This window comes from Chiloscyllium plagiosum, unplaced genomic scaffold, assembly GCF_037043375.1.
Source record: "Chiloscyllium plagiosum isolate Xiang-an unplaced genomic scaffold, Cpla_swu_hap1 HiC_scaffold_5, whole genome shotgun sequence".
In the NCBI taxonomy this organism is placed as follows: domain Eukaryota; kingdom Metazoa; phylum Chordata; class Chondrichthyes; order Orectolobiformes; family Hemiscylliidae; genus Chiloscyllium; species Chiloscyllium plagiosum.
In genome coordinates, this window is record NW_028270143.1 from 87,368,306 (window position 1) to 87,380,803 (window position 12,498).

Genomic DNA, 12,498 nt, shown 5'->3' on the forward strand with positions numbered 1-12,498 from the left:
GGCACTCCACTGGTCAGAGGCCTCCAGTCTGAAAAACAACTCTTCACCACCACCCTCTGTCTTCTACCTTTGAGCAAGTTTTGTATCCAAATGGCTAGTTCTCCCTGTATTCTGAGATCTAACCTTGCGAATCAGTCTCCCATGGGGAAACCTTGTCAAATGCCTCACTGAAGTCTATATAGATCACGTCCACCGCTCTGTCCTCATCAATCCTCTTTGTTACTTCTTCAAATAAAACTCAATCAAGTCTGTGAGACGTGATTTCCCATGCACAAAACCATGTTGACTATCCCTAATCAATCCTTGCCTTTCCAAATACATGTACATCCTGACCCTCAGGATTCCTTCCAACAACTTGTCCACCACTGAGGTCAGGCTCAGTGGTCTATAGTTCCCTGTCTTGTCCTTACCACCCTTCTTAAACAGTGGCACCACGTTCGCCAACCTACAGTCTTCCAGTACCTCACCTGTGACTGTCGACTATTCAAATCTCTCAGCAAGAGGCCCACCGATCACTTCTCTAGCTTCCCACAGATTTTTAGGGTACACCTGATCAGGTCCTGGGTATTTATCCATCTTGATGCATGTCAAGACAACTAGCACTTCCTCCTCTGTAATATGAACATTTTTCAAGATGTCGCCATCTATTTCCCTGCATTCTATATCTTCCATATCCTTTTCCACATTAAATGCTGATTCAAAATACTCATTTAGTATCCCCCCCATCTCCTGTGGCTCCACAGGAGGCTGCCTTGCTGATCTTTGAGGGGCCCTATTCTCTCCCTCGTTACCCTTTTGTTCTTAATGTATTTGTAAAAACCCTTTGGATTCTCCTTAATTGTATTTGCCAAAGCTATCTCATGTCCCCTTTTTGCCCTCCTGATTTCCCTCTTAAGTGTACTCCTACTTCCTTTATACTCTTCTAAGGATTCATTCGATCCAGCCTGTCTATACATTACATGTGCTTCCTTCTTTTTTCTTAACCAAGCCCTCAATGTCTTTAGTCATCCAGAATTCTTTACACCTACCAGCCTTTCCTTTCACCCTGGCAGGAATATACATTCTCTGGACTCTCGTTGTCTCATTTCTGAAGGCTTCACATTTTCCAGCTGTCCCTTTACTTGCGAACATCTGCCCCCAATCAGCTTTCAAACGTTCTGCCTAATACTGTCAAAATTGGCCTTTCTCCAATTTAGAACTTCAACTTTCAGATCTGGTCTACTTTTTCCATCATTATTTTAAATCTAATAGAATTATGATCACTGGCCCCAGAATGCTCCCCCACTGACGCCTCAGTCACCTATCCTGCCTTATTTCCCAAGAGTAGGTCAAGTTTTGCACCTTCTGTAGTAAGTACATCCACATACTGAATCAGAAAATTTTCTTGTATACACTTAACAAATTCCTCTCCATCTAAACCCTTAACACTATGGCAGTCCCAGTCTATGTTTGGAAAGTTAAAATCCCCTATCATAACCACTCTATTATTCTTATAGATAACTAAGATCTCCTTACAAGTTTGCTTCTCAATTTCTGTCTGATTTATTAGGGGATCTATAATACAATCCCAATAAGGTGATCATCCCTTTCTTATTTCTCAGTTCCACCCAGATAACTTCCCTGGATGTTTTTCCAAGAATATCCTTCCTCAGCACAGCTGTAATGCTATCCCTTATCAAAAATCCCACTCCCCCTCTTTTGCCTCCCTTTCTATTCTTCCTGTAGCATTTGCATCCTGGAACATTTTAAGCTGCCAGTCCTGCCCATCCCTGAGCCATGTTTCTGTAATTGTTATGATATCCCATGTGCTGAAAATGTGTTGCTGGAAAAGCGCAGCAGGTCAGGCAGCATCCAAGGAACAGGAGAATCGACGTTTCGGGCATAAGCCCTTCTTCAGGATATCCCATGTTCCTAACCATGCCCTGAGTTCATCTGCCTTCCCTGTTAGGCCCCTTGCATTGAAGTAAATACAGTTTAATTTATTCCTCCTACCTTGTCCCTGCCTGCCCTGACTGTTTGTTTGACTTGCTTCTGTTCTCAACTGTACCAGTGTCAGATTGATCGCTTTCCTCAATATCTTCCTGGGTCCCAAACCACTGCCCCCCCAACTTACTAGTTTAAATCCTCCTGAGCAGCTCTAGCCAATTTCCCTGCCAATATATTAGTCCCCTTCCAATTTAGGTGCAATCCGTCCATCCTTGTACAGGTCACTTCTACCCCAAAAGAGATTCCACTAATCCAACAATGTGAATCCTTCTCCCATACACCAGCTCCTCAGCCATGCATTCATCTGCTCTATCCTCCTATTTCTGCCCTCACTAGCTCGTAGCAATGGGAGTAATCCAGACATTACTACTCTCGAGGACCTCCTTTTTAAATTCCTGCCTAACTCTCTCTAATCTCCTTTCAGAATCTCAACCTTTTCCCCTCCTATGTTGTTGGTTCCAATGTGGACAATGACCTCTTGCTAGCCCCTCTCCCCCGTGGGAACATTCTGCACCCACTCTGAAACCTCCTTGATACTGGCACCAGGGAAGCAACATACCATTCTGATTTTTCGCTGCTGTCCACAGCAACTTCTGTCTGTACCTCTGACTAGACCGTCCCCTAACACAATTCTCTTGGAACCCAATGTACCCCTTGTTGCATTAGAGCCAGTCTCGATACCAGAAACTTAGCTGTTCATGCTACGTTCCTCTGAGAATCCATCACCCCCTACATTTTCCAAAATGGCATACCTGTTTGAAATGGGTATAGCCACAAAAGCCTCCTGCCCTAGGTGCCTACCTCTCTTACCTTTCCTGGAGTTAACTCATCTATGTACTGTATCTAAGACTTTTCCCCCCTTCCTATAGCAGCCGTCCATCATCTACTGTTGCTGTTGCAAATTCTTCATTGCTTCTAACTGTGTCTCCAACTGATCCATTCAATCTGATAAGATTAGCAACCGACAGCATTTATGGCAGATATAATCCGCAGTAACCCTTAAACACTCTTTAAACTCCCACATCTGACAAGAAGCACATATCACTCTACTAAAGGCCATTTTTGCTCCTTCACAATCTACAGACCCAGAAAATAACACTGTCTTATTCCTCTACAAACACTGCCCCAGGTTAAATTAATAGTTTATAGCTTATATTTTAAGTTTAATCAAGAAACATATCTCCAAAAACATTTAATCAAGAAAGAACCCACTCTACTCACTACTGCAGACTTTCTGTAGGCCACACGTAAAACAACAATTTACTTATCTGATTCTGTGCTGTGAACTTCGCCCAACAGTTCCTCACTTTTTTTACATTTTAAGTATTGAATGTTTTCTCAACACAGTTGATGCATTAGTTGCTGGTTCATTTTCTATGTTGTTTCCTATGAAAAACCAGGTCATTGAAGAGGGAGTCCTGGAATATTGCATAAATTAGCCTCTTGTCTACTTTATGGAGGAACACATCCTCTTTGCAGCCATTAACTTGGTTAGATGCTATACTGTTTAGGCTTATTGGGTTGCAAATTTGATTTTCTTTCTTCTGTGTTAATATACTCATGTCGACCACCTTGAGTCTGAAGAGTTGCACTCATCAAGGCAAGTATGGACTATTCCTTCATACTCCCTGACTTGTTCCTTGAAGATGGTGGACAGAATTTGGGGAGCTAGGAGTTGAATTACTTGACCCACAATTCCCAGCCTCCAACCTGTTATAGCCACAGGATTTATGTTACTAGTCCAGTTCAGATTCTGATCAATGGTAACCCCCAGGATGTTAACAAGAGAGGATTCAGTAATGGTAATACCATTGAGTGTCAAGGAGAGATGATTAAATTCTCTCCTATTGATTATGGTCATGGCCAGGTACTTTTGTGTCTCAAATCTTATTTGCCACTTATCTGTCCAAGTCTTGCTGTTTGTGGTCATGGAGTGCTTCAGTTTCTGAGGAATGGTGTATGGTGCTGAGACTTGCTCAATTGTCAGAGAACATCCCCACTTCTGATGGAAGGAAGGTAATTGATGAAGCATTTGAAGACGTATGTCCTCAGCCACTACCCTGAGGAAGCAGTTAGATTTCAGGGTGGATTTGATTGAAATCCAACAACCATAGTTATCCTTTATTGTGCTAGTTATAACTTCAAACATTGGGGAGTTTCTCCCACATCATATTGACTTCAGTTTTTCTCAGGCCGTCCTGTGGCCATATTTGGTTAAATGATCCACTGATGTCAAGGCTACTCACTCTCATCTCACCTCTTAGAGTTCAGCTTTTGCATCAGTATTTGGACTGGAGTCAAGTGGCCCTGGCAGAACCCAAACTGAACCTTAGTGAGCAGATTACTGCTGTGTAACTACCATTTGATAGCTCTGTTGATAACACCTTCCATCATTTTAAGGTTTGAGAACAGACTGATGGATGGTAATTCTGTGTGGATTTGTCATGATTTTTATGGACATGACATATCTGGGCACTTTTGCACATTGTTGGTTAGGTTTAATGTCAAAGCATAACTGGAACAGTTTGATGAGAGATGCAGCTAGTTCAGCAGTACACACTGCATACTGTTACTGGACTGTTATCATGGCCTGTACCTTTGTAGTGTCTGGAGACTTCAGCCATTTTTGACATCACATGGAGTGAATCAAATTGGCTGAAGACTGGCATCTGTAATGCTGAGGACCTCTGGAGGAGGCCGCGATGGTTTATCTTCCTGACAAATGCTTCAGCCTTGACATTTCCACTGATGTCCTGGGCACTTCTATTATTTAAGATGAGGATGTTTGTAGAACCTGTTCCTTCAATGAGTTGTTCAACTGATCACAACCATTGATAATTGTCATATGCTGAGTAAAGTATTAGTCCATCAATACCTATAGTGAGTTGAAAGAAATACAATAGATATCACTTCACTATTTAAATGTAAAGTTTGATTATGTTGAAGTTGCACCCTAAGGGAGTCAAGAGTATTCTTTAAGAATGTCTTTTTTTATTTGTTTTGTGTAAATGTATGACGAACCAAATGCTTAGGTCTTAAAATGATTCACTTTGTTCACAGACTTGTAACTGAAGACCTTTCGAGAGGAACAGAATCCAAACCTTCATTGCAGAAAAGCATCACAGAAACTGTGACCACAGTTTCGGAGTCTGAAATGTCCAAAGATTCTCCCTTGCAAGTTCAGGAGTATACTAATTTCGTGCAAGCAACTGGGCCTCAAAGCCCCTCAGGGTCACTGCATGAGGTACAGAATTCTGTGGTGAAATCAGAGTCACACATGGTCGTCCACCAGGTCCAAAGTTCTCCTGTCCAAATTCACCAATCTCATCACTCCTCAGTGTTATTGCACCCTACCCAAGGTCCTCTGATTATGCCCAAACAATCCCAAAATGCACCAGTTACCGTTCAACAGGTTCAATCCTCTCCAGCTGTGACAAAACGATCCCAAGAATCAACAGATGGAATAACTCCAATCCAAAGTGCTCCAGGTCACCAGTTTCAGAGCTCATCATCAACTACTCAAGTTTCTTCTGGTCAAAATCTCTTCATTGATGAAATTCATGCTGCAAGTACCAAAAAGGGCATTCACCGGAAAATGACCATAGAGGTATTCTTGTGATTAATTTCTGAATTGGTCATTAAATGGCCTCCACTTTGTCGGTCCTTTTTTGAGTTTTTTTCCTTTGCTTTATCCTTGTATATTCTTAACCCAGTTGAATTGTACTTAAAGCTCAGAAGCTACATTTTTATTTTTGACTATAGGCAGCAGAGAGAGAGTGGGAAGAAAAAAGACAAAATATGAATCAGTACGATGAAAAAGAATTTGAGCGACTCCTAGAGGAGGCACAGGCAAACATGATGAAAGGAATCCCAAGCTTGGAAGTAGAACCTGAACAGAAATCAATTACAAAGCTAGAGGAACCAGATGGGTTAAAACAACCAGGTATGCAGATTAACATCTTGATTGAAAAAAAATGTAGGTTGAGGTGTTTTAATTAGCTGATCTCAGAATTGTTGTGTTGTAGGAGAGGCCATTCAATCCATTGTGTCTGAAATAGCTCTCCATATATACATCATATCTTAGTATGTTTCCCGGTCCTTTCCTTGTAACCCAATACATTTACTTATGTTTAAATAATCATTTGAGTTCCCTTCTGAATGCTTGGTTGAATTTGGCTCCATTACAATTCCAGGAAGTACATTCCAAAACTGAAGCAGTCATTACATAAGGTTTTCTTGCATTGTACTAACTACTTTCGCAAATCACTTTAAATCTCTTGATCATTTTCACTGGCAGGAAAAGTTTCTCTCCCTGTCTCCTCTGTCCAGATCTTTCATAATTTGGCTGAGGTTTTAAAAGTTGCCTGTTAGCCCACTCCCCTTGAAAGAAAACAGGCCTAACTTCTCCAATCTCCCTTCAACTGAAGTTTCTCATCTCGGAAACTATTCTCATAAACCTTTTCTGCACTCTCTCTAATACATTTGTATCCTTCCTAAAGTGTGATATCCAGACCTGTGCACACAAAACCATTCAACTAATATCTTGTAGAGCTTCAGCAATGCGTCCCTGCTCTTGGATTCCACACCCCTATAAATAGAGCTGAGTTTACTACATGCTTTTCTATATGTTCTCTTGTGTTCTCCTGCATGTTTAATAACTTATACACATATACATTTGGGTCTCTCTGCTTTTGTACACCCTTTTGAATTATGCCTTGTATTGTATATTGTCTCTCCAGATACTTTGCACTAAAATGTATCACCTCATAATTTTCTTTTTAAAGGTTTAATACTATGCTCCGCTCAGTTTACAATGCTTCCAAATGTTGTATGATCCATTAAGTTTAAAATTGTCCCCTCCACTCGATCTAGATAATTAATATACAACGGGAAAAGCAAAGCTTCTAATATCTATCTTTGGGGAACACCACTTCAAACCTCCTTCCAGACTGAAAAATATCTATTATTCTGTTTTCTATCATTCGGTCAATTTTGCATCTATGTTGTTATTGACTCTCTCATTACCTGAACTGTTGCTTTCTTGAGTGTTTTGTGTGGCTTTCGTTGTTGAGGGTGTTGTGCTGGAAAAGCACAGCAAGTCAAGCAGCATCCGAGAAACAGGAGCATTGATGTTTCGGGCATAACCCCTTCATCAGGAAGGGCTTATGCCTGAAACGTCTATGCTTCTGCTCCTCGGATGCTGCTTTTCCAGCACCACTGTCTCAACTCTGATCTCCAGCAGCTGTAGTCCTCACTTACCCCTTTTTTTTTGTGGCTTTGAATTTTATGGCTTTTATAGGTTCATGCTAATCACATCAACAGCGTTACTTTCATCAACCCTCTGTTTCCCACTTCATGGAACTCCAGATGGATAAACATGATTTTGCTTGAAAAAAAATCCATGCTGGATCCCTAATTCACCCACATATCGTATATACTCAAGTAATACGCAATCTCATGTAAACGTCGATGCCTTATTTTTGGCCATTACCTGTATTTGGAATTTTCCATGTCTCATGTAAAAGTTGACCCTAGTTCTTCACTGATAACAGATCAATGTTTGAGTCAGTCTGCTGGCCATCACATCTCCCTCCAGCTTCCCAATCTGCTGGTTGTTTTGTTCCGCTCTGCTCCTGGTCTTCCAGTCCACTGGCTGTTGTAATTCTGAAAACCCAGAGTGGAACACCATAATTTGTTGTTTTTCTTTATTTGATTAGAGATCAAATGGGCGTCTGTGAATGATATGGTATGAATTTTGACAGGCATGAATTTCAGTCCCTCAAAAGTATGATCCATATAGTCGTCAACACCATAAATTTAACCTTAAAAAGAAGTCAAAATAATTCGACTTGAATATATAGGGTATGTCCATGTGATAATTGGACATATCTCCTCTGGGCAAGATATCTTGTCAATTATAAGTGCCAACAACTTAGTTAATGTTTTCTACTTATCAGCTTTGAACCCTTCACCTAACTGAGTTTTGTCCTCAGTGCCGTGGCCTGGGTAAGGTCTGCTCCTTTGTTTAAAAACAATGCAAAATATTGATTTAATACTTCAGCCGCAAGTGTAAATCTCCTTTTTGGTCTCTAATCAGCATTGCTCCTTTTTTACATCGTTTCATTATTCATATGCCTAAAAAGACTGGGATTCTCCTTTGCTGGCTTCCAGTCTTATTCAAAATCCCTCTTTGCTGCTCTTATTTGTTTTCTCACTTCCCTGCTGAGCATTGTGTTCAGCTTGGTTCTCAATTCTATTTTGTTCCTGTCCTCTGTGGTAAGTGTAATTTTTCTACTTAATTTCTAACTCGTTTGTCATCCGTGAAGTTTGTTATATGTTTATCCTACCTTTTCATTTTGAGGGCATATTCTTTGACTGTGCCCTCTTTGAAGATAGCCCATTAATAAACTACCATATCTCTGGTCAACATTTGGCTCCAATCCATCTAATCTAACTGTTTTTGTCCTGCTGAAGTTGGCTCTCCTCCAGTTATGTTCCATAGAATCCTTACAGTATGGAAGTGGGCCATTCAACCCATCGAGACCACACCAACCCTCTGAAGAGTATTCAACCCAGAATTCACTACCCAGAGCTAACCCAGTCTGCACATCCCTGGACACTATAGGCAATTTAGCATGGCCAATCCACCTCAGCTACACACTTTTGGACTGTGGGAGAAAACGGAAGCATCTAGAGAAAATCTACACACACTGAGAATGTGCAAACTGCACACACAGTTGCCCAAAAGTGGAATCAAATCTGGGTCCCTGGTGCTGTGAGGCAGCAGTGCTAACCACTGAGCCTCAATTCTATTACTACTTCTCACTCTGCAATGCCCATTTTCCTTTTTCTTATGATTCATTGGTTACTGTTTTTGAATTGATCCCCCACTGACACTTAATCTGCTTAGCCCCCTTTGTTTCGAAGTATCAGATCTTGTTGGACTGGAGGAAATTTTCCTGAACACGATCTAAGAACAGTCAACACCAAAGTCACTGACCTGTTCACAGAAATAATAAGTGATTAAAGGATAGGGTTCAGAGTAGAGTAGTAACAAGTTGTGCTGTAAGTAATAAAGTGTCATTAAATAAAATTACCCTACTTTCCTTTAATATCTACCTCAGTTGGAAGTAAATAAAGGTTTGAAATAATCTCAAGAACCGGTGATGCAAAGGACAGCATACTGACAGCACTGCTTATTTTCCAAATCTTTAAAGACCTGACAACAACAAAAGGGTAATATTTAAGCCTGTTTTAGTCTGACCCCTGGATGATGATTCTTGACATCAATCTGCCTACTTGCAGTCAGTACTGATTTTGAAGTATTTTGAATCTAGTATAATGACACATTCTGCGTTGTCTTTTGCAGAAGAGATAATACTGCCTGAACAAGGAAATGAGAAATCCATGAAATCTCCACCACCACCACCACCTCCTCGCAGATTCTATCCACCTGGTTCTGGCCTGACGACTACAAGATCAGGAGAAGTTATATTTACAGCCAGGAAAGAAGGCAACCCTGTTACTGTAGGTATTTGCTTTTGGGTAATAAATAATTCTGTGAATCGAACTATTTATTAAAGATTGAACAGGGTGGGGAAATTCCTGATGCATGAAAGTAATCTCAACCCAGTTACAGATGCTTCTATTGAGTATCTATATATCACACATAGATGAGGACTCGAACTGTTATTTTTCTGTCTTTCACTGCAGGGATCCTCTCAAAACGAACTATAATTACCTCCTGTTAAGTCTGTAACATCTGATCAGATGTACTTTCAACCCCATTGTTGTGTAGTTTCATCTTTCTCTCATACAGAATTTGCAAGTAATCTGCTCTCACAATTCAGTCATTGTTTCTTTTGGTTGGCCATTAGGCCTGTCTGAAAGTATTGACAAAATCTATTTCTTGCTCCCTTGTGGGAATCTTTGCTTGAAGATTTCTCTCCACTCCCCAGCTGGATTTGAGAACCATCTCGAGAAGGTAATGTAGCTGCAACACCCTACCATTCTATTAGCAAGTGTAAGCACCTATACAGGTGAAAGTGAGGACTGCAGATGCTGGAGATCAGAGACAAAATTAGAGTGGTGCTGGAAAAAGCACAGCAGGTCAGGCAGCATTCGAGGAGCAGGAAAATCGACGTTTTGAGCAGGAGCCCTTAGTCAGGAGAGTTCCTGATGAGGGGCTCCTGCCCGAAACGTCGATTTTCCTTCTGCCTGACCTCCTGTGCTTTTCCAGCACCACACTCATCTTGCCTAAGCACCTATACAGTGTCACAATTCATACCAATTAGCACTGCAGCCTCACAGCACCAGAGACCCGGGTTCAATTCCCGCCTCAGGCGACTGACTGTGTGGAGTTTGCACATTCTCCCCGTGTCTGCGTGGGTTTCCTCCCACAGTCCAAAGATGTGCAGGTAAGGTGAATTGGCCAAGCTAAATTGCCCGTAGTGTTAGGTAAGGGGTAAATGTAGGGATATGGGTGGGTTGCGCTTCGGCGGGTTGGTGTGGACTTGTTGGGCCGAAAGGCCTGTTTCCACACTGTAATGTAATCTAAATCTAAATCTAAATCTAAAGTGTGGAAATAAATGTATCCAACACGACTCAGCAACAGTTATATCTAGAGTTTCCCAATTAATAAATTACCAGTAGTCTTAAAGGTTTATAAATATTGAAGATGGTCCTGGCTGTGCTACTTCTCTCAAACACTATCTAAGAACAAAAATAGGCCCACTTTTGTCACATTTACTATCAAACAAATCGAAAATAATACCGATAAAGAAAAAGATACTATTTCTAACTATTTCATTCTTTCAGGAAACACTTTATTTTTAGAATCCCTACTGTGTGAAAGCAGGCCATTCAGCCCATCAAGTCCACACCGACCCTCTGAAGAGCATCCACCTAGCCCCTCCCCTGTATCTCTGCATTTCCGATGGCTAATCATGGGATGATGTCATTTACATCAATGATTTGGATGCGAGCATAAGAGGTACAGTTAGTAAGTTTGCAGATGACACCAAAATTGGAGGTGTAGTGGACAGCGAAGAGGGTTACCTCAGATTACAACAGGATCTGGACCAGATGGGCCAATGGGCTGAGAAGTGGCAGATGGAGTTGAATTCAGATAAATGGGAGGTGCTACATTTTGGGAAAGCAAATCTTAGCAGGACTTATACACTTAATGGTAAGGTCCTAGGGAGTGTTGCTGAACAAAGAGACCTTGGAGTGCAGGTTCATAGCTCCTTGAAAGTGGAGTCACAGGTAGATAGGATAGTGAAGCTGATGTTTGGTATGCTTTCCTTTATTGGTCAGAGTATTGAGTACAGGAGTTGGGAGGTCATGTTGAGGCTGTACAGGACATTGGTTAGGCCACTGTTGGAATATTGCGTACAATTCTGGTCTCCTTCCTATCGGAAAGATGTTGTGAAACTTGAAAGGGTTCAGAAAAGATTTACAAGGATGTTGCCAGGGTTAGAGGATCTGAGCTACAGGGAGAGGCTGAACAGGCTGGGGCTGTTTTCCCTGGAGCGTCGGAGGCTGAGGGGTGACCTTATAGAGGTTTACAAAATTGAGGGGCATGGATAGGGTAAATAGACAAAGTTGTTGTGGTTCTGTTCGCCAAGCTGGGAATTTGTGTTGCAAACGTTTCATCCCCTGTCTAGGTGACATCCTCGGTGCTTGGGAGCCTCCTGTGAAGCGCTTCTGTGATGTTTCCTCCGGCATTTATAGTGACTTATAGTGATACGAACAACTCCGGTTCCTGCATGAATGCCAAAAGAATAGAATCCTTCCACCATGTGTCAGATACAGACCACAAGTCAACAACCCACAAGCCAGGGACACAGCCAGACAGAACGGATTCGGGATGATCCCGGTAATGATTACAGACGCTCACAACAGACTTCACAAATACAGACAATAAATTGCGCCCCCAGAATCGTTAATTTCAAAAACCACCAAAGAGGAACGGACCTGGACCATAGAACAGACCGTCACTATAGGACAGAACAGGACCATACACCGCAAGAAAACGGCACTAAAAGGGAAAAATGGCCAAACTAACACACAACAGAGAGGACACCACAACACGCACCTGGGTTAGAAACCTCTCCCACAGACAGCTCACAGACACGGGAAAGAACAATACTGGCCAAGGAACTCAACTACAACCACAGGGATGCCAAGACAGCAGAGTTCCTAGCAGCACTAGAATGCACAGTCAGGAACAATGGACTGACAGAAGAGACACAAAAAACAGTGAGACAAAGTATCGTACCTCTGAATCGCTATAAATGCCGGAGGAAACCTCACAGAAGCGCTTCACAGGAGGCTCCCAAGCACTGAGGATGTCACCTAGACAGGGGACGAAACGTCTGCAACACAAATTCCCAGCTCGGCGAGCAGAACCACAACAACGAGCACCCGAGCTACAAATCTTCTCACAAACTTTAAATAGACAAAGTCTTTTCCCTGGGGTCGAGGAGTCCAGAACTAGAGGGCATAGGTTTA

The 12,498-nt window shown here is 41.8% G+C and overlaps 1 protein-coding gene across 13 annotated transcripts in view; it reads left to right on the top strand.

The window, feature by feature from the left end:
* The window catches only part of LOC122550039 (sickle tail protein), a 720,789-nt gene that overhangs the window by 669,384 nt on the left and 38,907 nt on the right, over positions 1-12,498 (top strand). For all 13 annotated transcript variants that reach the window (XM_043690462.2, XM_087987428.1, XM_087987424.1 and 10 more), the window contains 3 exons: positions 5,047-5,593; positions 5,749-5,929; positions 9,356-9,513. In XM_043690462.2, the coding sequence (XP_043546397.2) occupies positions 5,047-5,593; positions 5,749-5,929; positions 9,356-9,513 (886 nt within the window). The remainder of the gene's footprint in view (positions 1-5,046; positions 5,594-5,748; positions 5,930-9,355; positions 9,514-12,498) is intronic.